Source organism: Scyliorhinus canicula, chromosome 8, assembly GCF_902713615.1.
Source record: "Scyliorhinus canicula chromosome 8, sScyCan1.1, whole genome shotgun sequence".
NCBI classification, from domain to species: domain Eukaryota; kingdom Metazoa; phylum Chordata; class Chondrichthyes; order Carcharhiniformes; family Scyliorhinidae; genus Scyliorhinus; species Scyliorhinus canicula.
Window position 1 is genome coordinate 116,968,513 of NC_052153.1, and position 17,535 is coordinate 116,986,047.

Here is a 17,535-nt window from a genome sequence, read left to right on the forward strand (position 1 = left end):
CTCTCAAGTCCGCATTATTGAAAGTCTTCCAACAACAGCCCTTTTTCTGCTGGGGCCTCGATCTCTGTTTCTCTCTCTTTCTGCTTAAGGGGAACTTCTTCTGTTCTCAGCCTGGGATTAATTTTTTGGGAGCTCTCCCTGTCCATTGTCTGGGACTCTTTCCCAATTTTGGCACTCTGCACCTGGTCACAAGATCCAGTTTTCAAGCAGTTTATTTTTATTTTCTTTATGCAGGTGCACTGCTGTCAATATGGCAGAGACCTTTAACTGCCAGAGGAGGAACTCCAAATGGAGCACGTGGGACCAGACATACTGCTGCCGATATGCCAAAACCCGTGGCCTGATAGGGATCGTAGTCCCCATCCACCATTAAGGTTCTGGGTTTCTTGACAACAGGTTACACAGAGCATCTTGCAGAAAGAATATTCTTGTCATACCAGTTCCTGAGCTCATCCAAAGTTTACTCCTCGACAATGGCAGGAGGCATGACTGCTTAGTAGGAGCAGGAACTCCGGATGATTATCTCTCCATAGCCTGAGGAGCTGAGATTGATTCCAGTGCCTCTACTGGAATAGCTAACATAGCAGACACTGATTTCAGCCTGTGGCATTTATTAGTGTGTACAGCACCATTCCACACCGAGTGCTGACCATCTGAAATCTTTTCAGACTTAAAAAAAAAATAGATTAATTAAATTAAAGAAAATAACAGGAATCAATGACCAAAGGAATGCAATTGCTCAGGGACCATCCAAGATGTTGTACAACGGCTGCATGGTACAAACTGTAGCTTGCTAATTTGAGTCTCAACTGATAATTTCTTGTACGTTTGGAAATGTTCATGTGTGTTAAGTTGCAAGCCTCATTTCCAGTAGGCAGTGCTCCGATTAATGGAGGAATTAAGATGAGAGCTGGAAGGGTTTTCAGAAAATATTTAGTGCAATTTGTTTAGTTGTCTGACAAAATTTGACGACTGTTGATATTTTATCTGTTGTTTTCAAAATACTAACAATTTTGAGAGTTGTGGCTAAGCGGAATCAAATCAAATCTCACAAAAAAAATTAAAGTCAAAAAGTTTCGAGTAGTGTCAGCATTCAGCTTAGTGCAGGAATAAGGATGAGAGGTTGAAACGTTTTCAGAATATATTTAGGATAATTTGTTTTGTTGTCTGGTACACCTCACTCATCCAAAGTGTTACCAAACACCGAAGCATCCAACTCCATCTTGGCCATATTGCCAAACATGTTGCTGGATATTCTGTCAGCACTTTATGAAAAAGTTGGATTTAATATCAAACACCTTAATGAAGGAACATATAATAATAATTCTCAAGGCTAACAACTGGCATGTTCAAAAGAAAAAGTGGCAGTATGTTGGAATTAGATTCCAGAAATGCTGGCAAACATTCCAGAATGCCATGCAATATAAATGGCACTTGACTTAATAATCATAATCTTTATTAGTGTCAATCCGGTACCTGTTCGGGCACACTGAGTGAGTGTCCAAATTACCTACCTTTCGGGACTTGTGGGAGGAAACTTGAGCACCCAGAGGAAACCCATGCAGACACGAGAACGTGCAGACACCACACAGACAGAGGCCCAAGCCGGGAATCGAACCTGGGATCCTGGAGCTGTGAAGCAACTGTGCTAACCACTGTGCTACCTTGTCACCCATTTAATTTTCAGTCACTATAAGTAAGTAGTTGTACTAATACACTGCATAAAATTTGCAGATTAGATAAAACAAAAATAATATTTACCGTAGTTTAGGGCCTCCGGAGCTGTCCATTTAATTGGAATCTGCTTCAAGCCGGATGATGAGTAAATTCCATCATCCTCCTGTCTCGACATGCCAAAATCGCTGATTTTAAGTACATTACTGTCACCTACAAGACAGTTCCGAGCAGCAAGATCTCTGCCAAAAATAAGAATATAGTCACTTTTAAGTTAATTAGGCAATAGCAATAGTTGATAGTAGGTTAATTAGTCAATCTTGGATAACTTGGTAGATAAAATGTTTACCATGGCCAGGATTTTACAGCCCTAGCACGGTGAGTCACCCACTAGCAGGCCATTTAAATTGCAGTATACTTCGGCGGGACCATAATATCCCACCAGCTGGGCCGTAAAATCCTGGCCCATTCTGCTTCAGTTGTCATCAAGTTTCCTTCCATCATTCATTGACTTTACCAAGAATCAGAAGGAATATGATCTTACTTCTGTTTTGATTGAAGCCAGTATAGTTCTTTCTCCAATCTTATATTTGCTCCTTCTTCATCAATCTATTAATTATATGCTACATTTTGATGACATCATCAGGAAGCATGAAGCGGTGCTCTTTGGCACCTATCAATATCTAAATCTGAAAAAGTGCACATTGCTCAATCCCAAGCTTGCTTGTTACTATACATTCCACTATTATGATTTGTTTCTTCGACCTACAAAATATATCTCAATTCTTCCTCTTCTACACCCAATATTGCCAGAAAATCATTTCTTTAGTATCTTCTTAGCCAGCTTCCAATCTCCATAAATTATAAAAACACTGATTGCTACACGTCATATCCTCACTCTCAACAGTCTTTCTCTGCCAAACTCTCAGTGCCCCAGATAACTGTCTTCAAATTACTTACTTACCTTTAATTTCAAATCGTCCATGATCTCAATCAAACCTATCTCAATCACTCCTCCAGGCATATGTCCCAGCATACATTTCTTGTTGTACATTTTGAAAGACAATGGCAGTTCAATCTTAAGCATTTCCTGAAAGGAAGTATACTTATCTCAAGAGCTGCTTTTTCTAAATTCATAGCATGAAAATAGGGAAGTCCTGCTAAAATTGTCCAAGGCACTAATTAGACCATACCTGGAATACTCTGAAGAATTTGGTCCCATTATTTAAGGAAAGATAGACTGACATTAGGGGCAGTCCAAAGAAGATTCACTCGGTTGATCCGGGGTATGGAGGGATTTTCTTATGAGGAAAGGTTATGTAGATTGGATCTGTACTCATTGGAGTTTAGAAGAATGAGAGGCGACCTCTTTTGTCTACTAGGTAGGTACTCTGTGTACGTTCCCTTGGCCGTAGAAAAATACTTTTCAGTGTACTTTGGTACATGTGACAATAAATAAATATCAATCTATATCAAAAATAAATAATTAGCATTACACTGTTTAAAACTTCAGAACTTAACTGATGCACAGGGCAGAATTTTACTTAGGGAATCGGGACCCCAATGTTGGGAACAAATCCAGGTGACCCCATACCATGTCAGCAACAATCGACTAATACAATTGTGGAAGGAATGGCCAATTAATGACAACAATTCACACTTGCGTTCAATTATGGACAGCATCAGGAAATTCCACACCTCCCATCTCCAGTTGTGTCCCCATATCGGCACCAAAATCCTGCGCATAAACTCTGCGGCTGAGTTTCTTTGAGTTCAAAAGTTCCCAAGTGTGCTGAAAGCAACAAGTTGACCACTGGGGCCTACATTTTAGCTCAGCAGCCTGTTAACCAAAAGGCAAACTGACTTCCAAAATGAGAAAAGAAAAAGTCCAACTATAGTGGTCATAAAAATAACCAGGGAAAACAATGTGTTTATTTGGTGGCAATTTATATTCCTAACTGGCATTTAAGTGCTGCATTTGGGGTCTGGAGCACAAATTCTAATAATTGGAAACTGGAACCTGAATACTAATGGATGAGAAACTTACCTCACCTAACACAATGAATAATTTAATAATGAAAAGTTCAAAACAGACACCAGATACAGAGCTGCTCTTTGTTTTTCGTTAGGATTAACAGCAATGGCATGAAGACAAGAATCATGACATAATTGTTGAATCATGATTCTAAGATCACCATTTTCTTCTGTGCTATTAATAACTCAGTAAGAAATCTTACAACACCAGGTTAAAGTCCAACAGGTTTGTTTCAAACATGAGCTTTCGGAGCACTGCTCCTTCCTCAGGTGAATGGAGAGGTATGATCCAGAAACATTTATATAGACAAAGTCAGAGATGCCAGACAATGCTTGGAATGCGAGCATTTGCGGGTAATCAAATCATTACAGATCCAGAGATAGGGGGTGATCCCAGGTTAAAGAGGTGTGAATTGTCTCAAGCCAGGACAGTTGGTAGGATTTTGCACGTCCAGGCCAGATGGTGGGGGGTGAATGTAATGCGACATGAATCCCAGGTCCCGGTTAAGGCCTTCAAACAACCTCAAACAAACCATTGTTTGCAGTAAATTACCTAGCCTTCAGAACAGCGACTACGACACCACACAACCCTGCCAGGGCAATCTCTGCAAGACATGCCAGATCATCGACATGGATACCACCATTTCACGTGGAAACACCACACACCAGGTACGCGGCACATACTCGTGCGACTCGTCCAATGTAGTCTACCTCATATGCTGCAGGAAAGGATATCCCGAAGCGTGGTACATTGGGACGGTCTCCACCTAAACCGATCAGGAACCAGTGTTCTAGCGAAAAGGATAAATAGGGTGGTCAGTAGGACTTTAAACTTCTGAGTCGGGGGGAAGGGAAAGGGAAAGCGACAGGGAGTTAAATGGAAGGATAAGCAGCAGGTTAGCATGTGTGCAGGTGGGTTTAAGTTCAAGGCAGGCTAGGAATGAAGCAAAAAGGAAGGATAACTTAGGACATCTCATGATGTCTAATTTCTCTAATAGAAAGTCAGCATTAAGGCACTTTACCTGAATGCTCGCAGCACTCGTAACAAAGTTGATGAATTAACGGCACAAATCATCGCGAATGAATATGACTTGATAGCTATTACGGAGACATGGTTGCAGGATGGTCACGATTGGGAGTTAAATATCCAGGGGTACCAGACGTTTCGGAGGGATAGACAGGTATGTAAGGGAGGTGGAGTAGCACTAATAATCAAGGACGACTTCAGGGTGGCATTGAGGGATGGTATAGGTTCTATGGAGAATGAGGTTGAATCCATTTGGGTAGAAATTAGAAATTCTAAGAAGAAAAAGACATTGACAGGCATAGTCTACAGGCCACCAAATAATAGCATCACACTGGGACGGGCAGTAAATGAAGAGATAACTAATGCCTGTGAAAAGGGTACAGCAGTTATCATGGGAGATTTTAATCTGCATACAGATTGGTCAAATCAGCTCGGTCAGGGTAGCCTTGAAGAGGAGTTTGTTGAATGTATCCGGGATAATATGTAATGGAACCAACGAGAGAGCAAGCTATCCTAGATCTGGTCCTGTGTAATGAGGCAGGAATAATTAATGATCTCATCGTCAGGGATCCTCTAGGGAGGAGTGATCACAGCATGGTTGAATTTAGTATACAGATGGAGAGTGTAATGATAGAATCCAATACCAGGGTCCTATGCTTGAACAAAGGGGACTACGATAGAATGAGGAAGGACCTCGCTAAAGTAGACTGGAAACAAATATTTTATGGTAGGACAGTTGAGGAGCAGTGGAGTACTTTCAAAGAAACCTTTCATAGTGCTCAACAAAAATATATTCCAGTGAGAAGGAAGAATTGTAAGAAAAGAGGTAATCTACCATGGGTGTCTAAGGAGATACATGAGGCTGTCAAATTGAAAGAGAAGGCTTACAAAGCGGCCAAGATCAGCGGGAAACTAGAAGATTGGGAAAACTTTAAAGGTCAGCAGAAAGCCACGAAAAGAGCCATAAAGAAAAGTAAGATAGAACATGAAAAAAAAACTGGCACAGAATATAAGGACAGATAGCAAAAGTTTTTATAATTATATAAAACTAAAAAGAGTGGCTAAAGTAAACATTGGCCCGTTAGAGGATGAGAGTAGTCATTTAGTTATGGGATATGATGAAATGGCGGAGGCATTGAACAAATATTTTGTATCGGTCTTCACAGTGGAGGACACTAATAACATGGCAGCAATTGACCGAGAGAAGAAGGTAGGTGAGGACCTGGAAACCATTACTATCACGAAAGAGCAAGTGTTGGGCACGCTAATGGCGCTCAGGATAGATAAGTCTCCTGGCCTGATGGAATGCATCCCAGGGTACTGAAAGAGATGGCTGGAGTAAAAGCAGATGCACTGGCGGTAATTTTCCAAAATTCGCTGAACACTGGGGCAGTCCCAGAGGATTGGAAAACAGCAAATGTGACGCCACTGTTTAAAAAGTGAAGTAGACAAAAGATGGGGAATTATAGACCGGTTAGCTTAACCTCTGTCGTGGGAAAGATGCTCGAGTCTATTATCAAGAAAGAGATAGGAGGGCACCTCAATAGAAATTGTCCCATTGAATGGACGCAGCATGGATTCATGAAGGGCAGGTCATGCTTGACGAATCTCTTGGAATTTTATGAAGACATTTCGAGCAAGGTAGACAAAGGGGACCCAGTGGATGTGGTGTACCTAGATTTCCAAAAGGCCTTTGACAAGGTACCGCACAACAGGCTACTGCATAAGATAAGGATGCATGGTGTTAAGGGTAGAGTACTAGCATGGGTAGAGGATTGGTTGTCTAACAGGAAACAAAAAGTGGGAATAAATGAGTGCTATTCTGGCTGGCAATCAGTGACGAGTGGTGTGCCTCAGGGATCGGTGTTGGGACCACAATTATTTACAATTTATATAGACAATTTGGAGTTGGGAACTACATGTAAGGTATCCAAGTTTGCAGATGACACGAAGGTGTGTGGCAGAGCAAAGTGTACTGAGGACTGTAAAACCTTACAGAGGAACATTGACACATTGAGTGAGTGGGCAAAGGTCTGGCAGATGGAGTATAATGTCAATAAGTGTGAAGTCGTGCATTTTGGTAGGAGTAACAAGAGAACGGATTATTACTTAAATGGTAAAAAGCTGCTATGCAGAGGGACCTGGTGTACTTGTGCATGAGTCACAGAAGGTTGGTCTGCAGGTGCAACAAGTAATTAGGAAGGCAAATGGAATTTTGTCCTTCATTGCGAAGCGGATTGAGTTTAAAAGTAGAGAGGTAATGTTGCAGTTGTACAAGGTGCTGGTGAGGCCACACCTGGAGTACTGTGCAGTTTTGGTCTCCACACTTGAGAAAGGATGTGCTAGCACTAGAGGGGGTGCAGAGGAGGTTCACTAGGCTGATTCCGGAGTTGAGGGGGTTATCGTATGAGGAGAGGCTGAGTAGATTGGGATTATATTCACTGGAATTCAGAAGGTTGAGGGGGGATCTAATAGAAACATATAAACTTTTGAAGGGAATGGATAAGATAGAAGTAGAAAGGATGTTTCCACTGGTAGGTGAAAGTAGGACAAGAGGGCATAGCCTCAAGATTAGGGGGAGCAGATTTAGGACTGAATCAAGGAGGAACGTCTTCACTCAGAGGGTGGTTAAAGTATGGAATTCCCTACCAAAATGAGTAGTAGACGCTACTTCATTGAATATATTTAAAGATAGGGTAGATTTTTTTTGAAAAATAAAGGAATTACGGGATATGGCGAGAATGCGGGTAAGTGGTTCTGAGACCACAAAAAGATCAGCCATGATCTTATAGAATGGCGGAGCAGGCTCGAAGGGCCGGTCGGTCTACTTCTGCTCTTAGTTCTTATGTTCTTTCCTCCTCACCTTTCAGATTGCAAAATATTTGCACTGTTGAAATAATGGTCTGAAAATCACATTGTGAGGCTGCTCATTCCGAAATCTGTGGGCTGTGCTGTGTCTGGTTGAGAAATTCTACACAGCCAAACTGAAATTGGTCAGAATGGCACTCGTAATAGTGTCACAGAACAAGGGAAAGCATTCTTGACTTCAGACTGGGACTGAACAAAAGGAGGAAGAAAAATAAATAAAACAGGAAATATTTATCAGAATTCATATATTTATACTTTCTCTTTTAAGTTGATTCCAGCTTTTTCTTCACTCATCAGCTGTGATACCTGCCATCAAAATCTTGCACTCAGCTCTCAGCAATCACTGCACAATACTTTCAATTTGGCTTATTAGCGGTTACGTCACATACAACTCCTGGTAGATCCCTACCGGGTCTCTTCACGGTCGGTGCCTTACTGGTCGACCTTTTATACATAGCTGAATGGAGCTACCCGCCCCTCAGCAGGGGAGCTCGGACTCTGCGAGAACCATAGGGAAGATAATCATTCCCACCCCGTAGGTCCTGTGTGGGATATGACATTCCTCCCTATCAAAGTCAGAAGACACACTCGACAGCCGAAGACACACTCGACGGAACAGGTGGAGGACATTGGAGCCTCTTCGGCTCTGGTGAAGCACTGAGCCCCTGATGCGCCAGGTCAGGCGGCGTGTACTTCGAAGTGGAATGTCGTCTGCAGCAGTTACGCTCTCGCGGATGATCGGCAGGAGGCGGCTGAACCATTGAATCCGCTTCTGAGACCTCAGACGTCTGCATCCCTATGTCTGAATCCGAAGATATAACATCGGGCATGTCAGCGTCAACACAGACCGGAGGCTTTACAGCAGGATGGTTCAGCAATGGAGCTGGAGGAACCAGGACAGGATTCTTCCGAGGAACCGCATTAAGCACCAAACTCCGCGAGCGAATATGATCCAAATGCCGTTTCATCCACTGCCCCGGACCTGAGCTTGGTAAGAGACTGGTCCTGTTTGATGGATGACAATCCCAGAGAACCAGCGAGCACCATTGGTGAAGTTATGCCAAACATCCCATCATCAGGTGCGAAGCATCAAAGAGGTCGTGTTGAACAGGGCAACGCCCTTGCAAGCACTACCTTTGCGTCGATGTCTGGGAGAAGCAAACTAAGTCTGGTGCAAACCCATGAGCATCTCAGCGGGGACACCCCAGTTACTGTGTGTGGCATGGTCCTGTACAAGAACACAAAGCGTGTCCATGGAGCCTGATGTCTGCTTCTTTAGCCCCCCGTTTAACCGTTTGCATGGCCCTCTCTGTCAAGCATTCAATGCTGGATAAGGGGCAGTACATACATGTCCAATCCCGTTGTCCTTCATTAAAGCGGCAAATTCTGCACTCATGAAAGAGGCCCCGTTATCTGTTACAAGTACCTCCAGGATGCCATGGGTTGCAAAAGTAATGCTCAATCGTTCAACGGTCAACTGGGAGATGATCGTCGGCATCTTGTGGACCTACAGCCACTTGGAGTGGGCGTCCGCCAGGAGAAATATCAAACCCAGGAATGGACCTTGAAATTGGCATGTACGCGGGCCCAAGGGCTCCCCGGCCACCCCCAAGGGTGCTGGAGTGCCGCCATGGGGAGCTTCTGGTGCTCATGACAGATGGAGCACTGCTGAGCCAACGTCCCGATATCCATGTCCAAACCTGGCCACCAGACATATCATCTCGTCAACATCTACATTTTGGACACTCTTGGGTTCCCGTTGTGAAGGTCCTTTAACACGATTTCCTGGCCCTTCACCGGAACAATAACCCCCATGCCCAAGAGGAGCATATTGTCTTCTACAGCCAGTTCCAGGAACTTTGAGGAGAAAACCTTCAACTCGCCTGGTAGCTGTTGATGCTGGCCACAGTACAGCATCAGATGCCGCACCTTGGCAAGAATGTGTCCAGTCACGAATACATGATGCAGTGATGAGCAAGGAGTCCATAAAATTCAGGACAGCAACCACCTCGTCCGTGTAGGGGGGTTGCGGATTTGGTCTGCAGAGGAAGACGGCTTAATGCATCGGCATGTGCAACCTGGGTCTCTGGGCGGTGCTCAAAAGAATGCTCGTAAGCAGCTAATAATAAAAACCAGAGCTGAATCCTTGTGGAAGCAATCGGTGGGATCACCTTGTCCTCGAAGAAGAGGCCCAGCAACAGCTTGTTATCCGTGACAATAAAATATGGTGGCCATAGACGTACACGAAGGCTGGCTTAGCTCAGTGGGCTAGACAGCTGGTTTGTGATGCAGAACAAGGCCAGCAGCGAGCGTTCAATTCCCATACCAGCTTACCTGAACAGGCGCCGGAATGTGGCGACTAGGGGCTTTTCACAGTAACTTCATACTTGTGACAATAAAAGATTATTATTATTACTCATGATATTTCTTCACCCCAAATATCAGCACCAGACCTTCCTTTTCTATTTGAGCATACTTACACCGAGCCGCAGCCAGCGTCCAGGAGGTACAGGCGATTGGACGTTCACGGCCATCGCTCATCTGGCGAGACATGACTGCCCTAATCCCATACGATGATGCATCATGTGCCGACTAATTGCTTTGAAGGATCAAAATACGTCAACACCCCAGAAGGGGCCAACTGATGTCTCATTGTTTTAATCGCCTAATCCTGGGCCTTGCTCCACACCCAAGGCTGGTGTTTCTTGAGGAGCAAATGAAGGAAAGCCAGGACGGTTGCCAAATTTGGACTGAATCTGCAATAATAATTGACCAAATAATTGAGCAAAGCTCCGTGGCATTTTGTGGGGCGGGGACTAGTTGGATGGTTCTCATTTTCTTCGCGGCTTGGTGCAGGCCGCCTCGGTCTACTCGATACCCCAAATAGACAACCTCTTTTGTGTGAAACACGCACTTCGCATGGCACAGGCAGCGCTGCAACTCTGCTTTGAGGTTCCGTAAATGCTCCTGGTCCATGTCCCCGTGACTAACATGTCATTTAAGTAAATCACAATTAATGGTAATCTGCGCAGGATGCTCTCTATTACACGCTGAAAGTGTACACACGCCGAGGATACTTTGAACGGTAGTCGGGTATACTTGTAGAGGCCATTGTGCAAATTGATCGTGACATTCTTCATGCGGACTCATCAAGCTTCAGCTGTAAATAAGTGTTGCTCATGTCTAATTTTGTAAATGTGCAGCCACTGTTTGGGGCAGCACGGTAGCATAGTGGTTAGCACAGTTGCTTCACAGCTCCAGGGTCCCAGGTTCGATTCCCGGCTTGGGTCACTGTCTGTGCAGAGTCTGCACGTTCTCCCCGTGTCTGCGTGGGCTTCCTCCGGATGCCCCGGTTTCCTCCCACAGTCCAAAGATGTGCGGGTTAGGAGGATTGGCCACGCTAAATTGCCCTGAGTGTCCAAAAAGGTTGGGTACCTACTAGATTACGGGGATAGAATGAATATGTGGGCTTTGGAAAGGTGCTCTTTCCAAGAGCCGGTGCAGACTCGATGGGCCGAATAGCCTCCTTCTGATTCTCTGATTCACTGGCCAATGTGGCATAAAGATTCTCAATGCGGGGTAAAGGATAACGTTCTAACCTTGAAGTCGTGTTCACCGCCATTTTATAGTCTCCGCACAGGCAGACTGTTTTATCCGACTTCATGACGGGGACCACTGGCGCCGCCCAATCGGTGAAGGACACAGGTCTAATGATGCCCAAACTCTCCAGGAAACTAAGTTCGGTCTCAACTTTCATCACTAAGGCCTAGTGAACTGGGTGGGCACAAAAATATTGGACAGGGCCTCCGGGTCCACCTGGACCTTGGCTATAGCCCCTTTAATTGTACCCAAACCTGGATGGAAAATCTCAGGAAACTTGTTCAGAACCTTACACACACCGCCAGATCCCATTTGGAGGATATGTTGCCAATACAACTGCTGCTGGTGTAACCCACCAGGTTAGGGCCGCTTCCTTTCACAATAATGAGGGGAAGGCAAACTGATTGGCGCCCATAAACTACTGGAGTAAGCATCGCTCCTAAAATAGTCAGTCGCTCTCCAGTATAAGTAGCCAAACGAACCGCCGTGTCAGCCAAAATCAAAGTGTGCACACCCCGTCTAACAAGATCAAAGATGCTCTGAGCCACCACAGAAATGGTAGCTCCCGTATCCATTTCCATCTGGGGCATATGGTCATTCACCTGTATTGGAACTCGAATAGGGGCCTTATGGGGCATTGCAAAACAATTTAACTGCATCTCAGCCTTATCCTCTGCCTCTTCTGGGTCATTCAGATGCACGGCCAGGCCATTGGGCTGATGCCTACCTCAACCGGGGCCCACGGAGCGCTGGCCCTCCTGCTGCCTGTGGTTACACTTGGACCGAAGCCCACACGTCGCACATTGGCTGGAATCTCATTCAGCTGAGTCAGCAGGCGCCTAATGTCTCGATGGCCGGTCCTTTGTCCAGAGGCCGGAGTTGCTGTGGCGGTCAGTCCGGGCCATGGGGATACCACGTGAAGGGCGACGCCCCCCCAAATTTTCACCTCCATCCCTCCTGCGATCCAAACTCATTCAGGACAATGAGATCTGCAGCGCCTGTTGAAACGTCAGGGAGGTTTTGCTCAAAGTTTTTTTCTACATCTCCATATTATTTATACTGCAGACTAAACGATCACGGAGCATATCAGATAGAGTAACTACATACTCAAAAAACTCAGCTATCTTTCATAACCGCAATACGAGTTCGGTGACGGACTCACTGGGGGACCTCTCGCCGTATTAAAACAATACCTTTGAATGATCACCAACGGGGTTAGGTTAAAATGTTGCGCCACAAGTTGGTCAAATGAATGCGTATCTGATGCCAAGTAAGTAAGACTCTTGATCACTCCGAACACGCGCGCCCGGCAGGCCGTCACACCGAGTAAGAACAAAGAACCTTGGTTTATTTACAGTTACGTTATATACAACGCCCGGTAGATCCTCCCAGGTCTCTTCATGGTTGATGCATTACTTTTTTTTACATAGCTGTGTGGAGTTGCCCCGTCCCTCAGTGGGGGAGCTTTTATTTCACGAGAACCATGGGGAAGAGAATCATTCCCACCCCATAAGACCCGTGCGGGATGTGATAGAATGTGCTCATGGGGCTGTAGGCGAGGACAGAATGGTCTGCCTTGTGTATCTATTGCTGCATAATTGAACAATGGAGTGAATCAAATTATTAAACCGAATGACTGATACAAGTTATCCAGTGGCCCCTAAATTAAGGTATATAAACTGCGGTCAAGAAGGAAAGGAAGGGAGATGAGGGAGGGCTCTCCAAGGTGGATCCATGAGAGCTTCAGCTTATCACTTCAGCCAGCTAGAGAGATGCCGAAGAGTCGATCATCACAAGTTACACAGATCTAGTGGTTTGCCTTGGAGATCCGTCCGATCTGGGACTGGTAAACCTTTTCAACTGCTGTGGGTTGCATGCCTACAAACAGCTGAATTTTATCAGAGTGGTCCACCAGAGCTGAAAGCAGGAGACACTGCCTTCATTGGTTGGTATGTGGGTGTTTGCATCACTGAGTTTTACACTGTTGCAATGCCATGGCAGAAAGGTGCAAGGCTCCCTCCTGGTGCCTTCCCCGTTCATACTGGCAGTCCTCTTGTCTCCAAAACTGTCTACAAAGTGCCTGTGAAATTCAGCACAATATCTCTTGTGATTACGTGCTGAGTTTTGCACTGTTGCTCCTCAATGGACCACTTATGATTCATTGACCTTTTTGGATAATGTGTGACCCTTCATTAAATTTTAGAGTGCCTCAAACTGCTGGAGACGCAATCTGATAAAGGAGCAGTTAGGTCCTCAGTGAATGATAGAATCAGCACTCTTTTTCCTTCACCAGTGAAATTTAAAAATTAAGAAAGGAACAGCAGAGATGGAACTAAGGTAAATTAGAATTAAACCAGGCACAGAAAGAAGATCCACCTGCCAAATAGGTGAAGCCAGGGACAGAGGATACTGGGGCCATTACTTTATACAAGTATTATTCTTCTTGCGTATGAAAATAGGGTCCCAATACCGGTTTCAGCTCCCAATGCCGGTTTCAGCTCCCAATGCCAAATAGACTGCCCGGGATGCAGAAAACGTTGTCCATGTGATGCTTACCCAGCCGTTCTTAAAGGGAGCACCGCAGATCAACACCAAAAAGGTGTGTTTAAAACAACTTAGCCGAGTGTGGTGCCATAAGGTGCAGGATTTCCACTGTCAACACACCACTGCAGTGCTGTAACCTAGTGCTGCCCCCTAATAGACCCCTTTAGCATTGCTTCTCTTCTTGTCCAGTCATTTCCACCCTTCTGCCCCTCACACAGTTCATACCGAAGGACCATTGCTGGTGTGCAGCAGACGGAAATTTAAATCCTCTTCACAGGTGAACAGTCCGGGGTAGGCTCTGCAAGTGCTTTGTGTGGAGTTTGCACATTCTCCCCGTGTTTGCGCGGGTCTTATCCCCACAACCCAAAGATGTGCAGGTTAGGTGGATTGGCCACACTAAATTGCCCCTTAATTGGAAAAACAATAATTGGGTACTCTAAATTTTCAGAAAAAACGACTCTGCAAGTGCTTGCATTTTGGTCAGTCTCATGTGAATGAGGCCGCTGGCCAATAGCAGAAATGCCTCAGGCCTGCCTATTCTGATGAAAATAATATTTTCCTTCGAGAAATTGACAGGGAATTAAAGGTATTGGCTGAAAAGTACAAAGCTATACTGTGAACATAAAAACAGAAAATGGAGAAAGAGGCATACAAGATTATGAGGGGCATGGACGGTGGGATAGGGATCTGCTGTTCCCCTTCGTTGAAGGGTCAGTTATGCGGGGACACAAGTTCAAGGTGAGGGTTTTAAGGGGGATTTGAAGAAAAACTTTTTTACCCAGAGGGTGGCGACGGCCTGGAATGCACTGCCTAGTGGGTTACCTCACACCCTTTAAAAAGTACATGGATCAGCACTTGGCACGTCAGAACATTCAAGGTTATGAGCCCAAGCGCTAGCAAATGGGATTAGGGAGGCAGGGCAGTTGTTTTCCATATGTCGGTGCAGACTTGATGGGCCGAAGGGCCTCTTTTGCACTGCATTATTCTATAATTCTGAGATAATGGACAGAATTTAATCCAGGCAACCGGGGTCTTGTCTGCCATTGGAAAGCCAGCAAGGGCCTCATGAAACCTCCCTTGGGGAAGGCCCATCATATTAAGTGCCTTTCAGACACTATGTGGCAACATTGAGACTTCCCTGGAATTAAGGACCCCGGGGGCGAAAATATCTCTTACCTTGAGCTACCCAGAGGCAAGCAACTTTCCAGTGAGGCAGCACCACTGGGAGCAGTGGCAGCTGCACTTATGCACCCACCAGAGACCCAGGAAAAACAAGGGACCCCGGGCTAAAGGTGAGGGCAAGATGGGGGTCATTGGTAGACAGTGGGAGGATGGGGGAAAGCAGCAGTTGGAGACAAAGACGGGTTGGCTTTTAGCATTTCTCCTGCACCGTTCCCAACTCATTCTTGATGACACTGTTTGCCTTTTAATGAGGGACGCTGACAATCCCATCCCAGAGCCTGCAAGAAAACCTGACACGGATTTGCTGATAGGACTTCCTGCATGTTGACATCCCCACCCATCGTTGGTTGAATACCAATGGCAGTGGCACGAGGCCCTTAAGTGGACATTAATTACCCACTTTAGGGCCTCAATTAGCATCCTGGCTGGAAATATGTTTATGCACCTTCCAGGAGGTTGTACGGTTCCCACATGGCAGCATGCTGCCTGATTAAGTGCCTTCAGAAAATACTTCATCAACCTGAAATGCAACTCTTTTCTCTCCAGGATTGTTGCCAGAACTGAATAGTTAATTGTATTTTCTGTTCTTATTTCAGAATTCCAGTATCCACAGTTTGCTTTTGTTTCTTGTGAACATGGACAAAAGTTTGCAGCGCTTCCTGCCTGTGGGATCTTCTGGCCCACGTGCGTTCCCCAGTGGAGCAGGATGCAGGACACACAAAACTGTAGCACCACCATTGGCCACTGGTGGATCGCCTCCGCCATCAGAATATATGCCATGTGGGGAAGGGATGGAAATCCTGCTCAATGACCATACAGAACGGTTTGAAAAGCCTCAAAGCATTAAATTCAAATAAAAATATGAACTACTCCATTTTAAAAGATAAACATGATTTCTGTACATTGAGCATAATAACCTCAAGTGCGTTCTATATTATAAGAATTTCAATTTACATTTAGAACAGGCTATATTGTATTGCTATTTAGTTCATAATTCCAACTGCTGAAATCTTCTAGTTCAGGGACTAATGCTGCACCCAAATTGGATATTGTAAAAAATGTACAATTCGAGGAAAAAATATGCAACATAAATTCCTTAATAATCTGTAAATGAAAATAAAAAAGTACACATAGTTGGCTCTTTCAGACACCTATTACACAGTTTTTTTTGCATTTAAAGCTGCTTGCTGGTTGACGTAGCTTGAGAGCTGATTTAATAAAATTCTGCTCCACTGCTTCCATGGTTAGGGAGTGCCACAGACACTCCACAATCAGTATTTAACATTATCGAAAATTTCCTGTTATCACAGGAAGGAGTTCCACATAAAAATATCCATTTGCTGGCTGTACTTAGCAATTTTAAAGAATACAATGGGTGCCCAAACGTACTGGTAATTTTACAGATAACTGTCATTGTAATATTGCCAATTTTGGGAAATTCAGTAAGACACATGCCTCTGGATGCTGCACGAGATATAACAGAAACAATTTACAGTTGCCAAAACCTTCATATGTCACACCACGAATGATATGTAATAGTATTTGTTAATCCACTTGACAGCATAGGAATGTCAGAAAAATCAGGAACAAAAAACTTAGCTCATTGATGTTCATCACAACAACATCATAATTCTCAGAACAGCACAAGTCAAGAGAGAGAAAAGCTGTATACCATCAACAGAAATGAAGTAAAAGAATGAAAAGTAACTGTAAAAAAAATGGCTGCTTAGGAAATCACAAGGGGATTACTAAATTTGGTGTACAATAAGATATTTGTAATTATTCTGTCGGCTGCTCTGTAGTATTTAGGAATTCAAATGATTTCACATTCATTCCAATGGTTTACATTACATTGTGAAATACAATAACGTTGTTGACTGTTTTTATATTAATCAGAAACGCTTCAAAATGTTCTCTTCCTTTTTCCACACCACAGAAGTTAAAAGGCCATCCTGAGGATGGAGTGAAACTGACAACAAACTGAACATCATTTTTTAAAAAAGGGACCAAGGGGTGAATATTTAGTTTGCGCAGGCCAAGTTACGATTCAATTAATGTGACAATAATTTTTCAGCATCATGATGGGGCTAATAAGGTGAAATTCTTTTCAACAAAGAATGACTGTTCTTCTCTGTAATGAATTACCTGATATTGATGTTTGGATTGTCAGAACGTGTCAAAGCTACACATTCTTGCATTATTTATTACCAGGTCTTAATTAGAGAAAAACAGGTGCTTTTGTTTGTTTACTGCAAGAAAAATGTCAGCGTCATACTCTTTACAGCTTTTTAAACTTGACAACACAGCTGAATTGAAAAATGAAAAGCCAGCCGCCTGGAAATTGCAACTTATGCCAACCGACAGCGTTGTTTAAACACAGCTAGTTTTAGGTGAAATCCAGATTCATCTCGTACAGTTTCAGGTCATTTTCTTGCCTCTCAGTGATACTAGTATAATTATGTACAGGTGCAGCCAATGTCAACACACACACAACAAAAAAACTAAATCTCCTTTACAGTCAATGTCATCTACTTTGCTTCCGGCACTGCACATTCACTTGTCAATTATTTTAGCTCAAGCCCAATTTGCTGTCCATGAAAAACAAA

At 44.2% G+C, this 17,535-nt stretch overlaps 1 protein-coding gene across 3 annotated transcripts in view; it reads right to left on the bottom strand.

The window, feature by feature from the left end:
- fer (fer (fps/fes related) tyrosine kinase) overlaps positions 1 to 17,535 on the bottom strand; it is a 364,060-nt gene that overhangs the window by 29,037 nt on the left and 317,488 nt on the right. For all 3 annotated transcript variants that reach the window (XM_038805140.1, XM_038805141.1, XM_038805139.1), the window contains one exon: positions 1,762 to 1,916. In XM_038805140.1, coding sequence (XP_038661068.1) covers positions 1,762 to 1,916 — 155 coding nt within the window. The remainder of the gene's footprint in view (positions 1 to 1,761; positions 1,917 to 17,535) is intronic.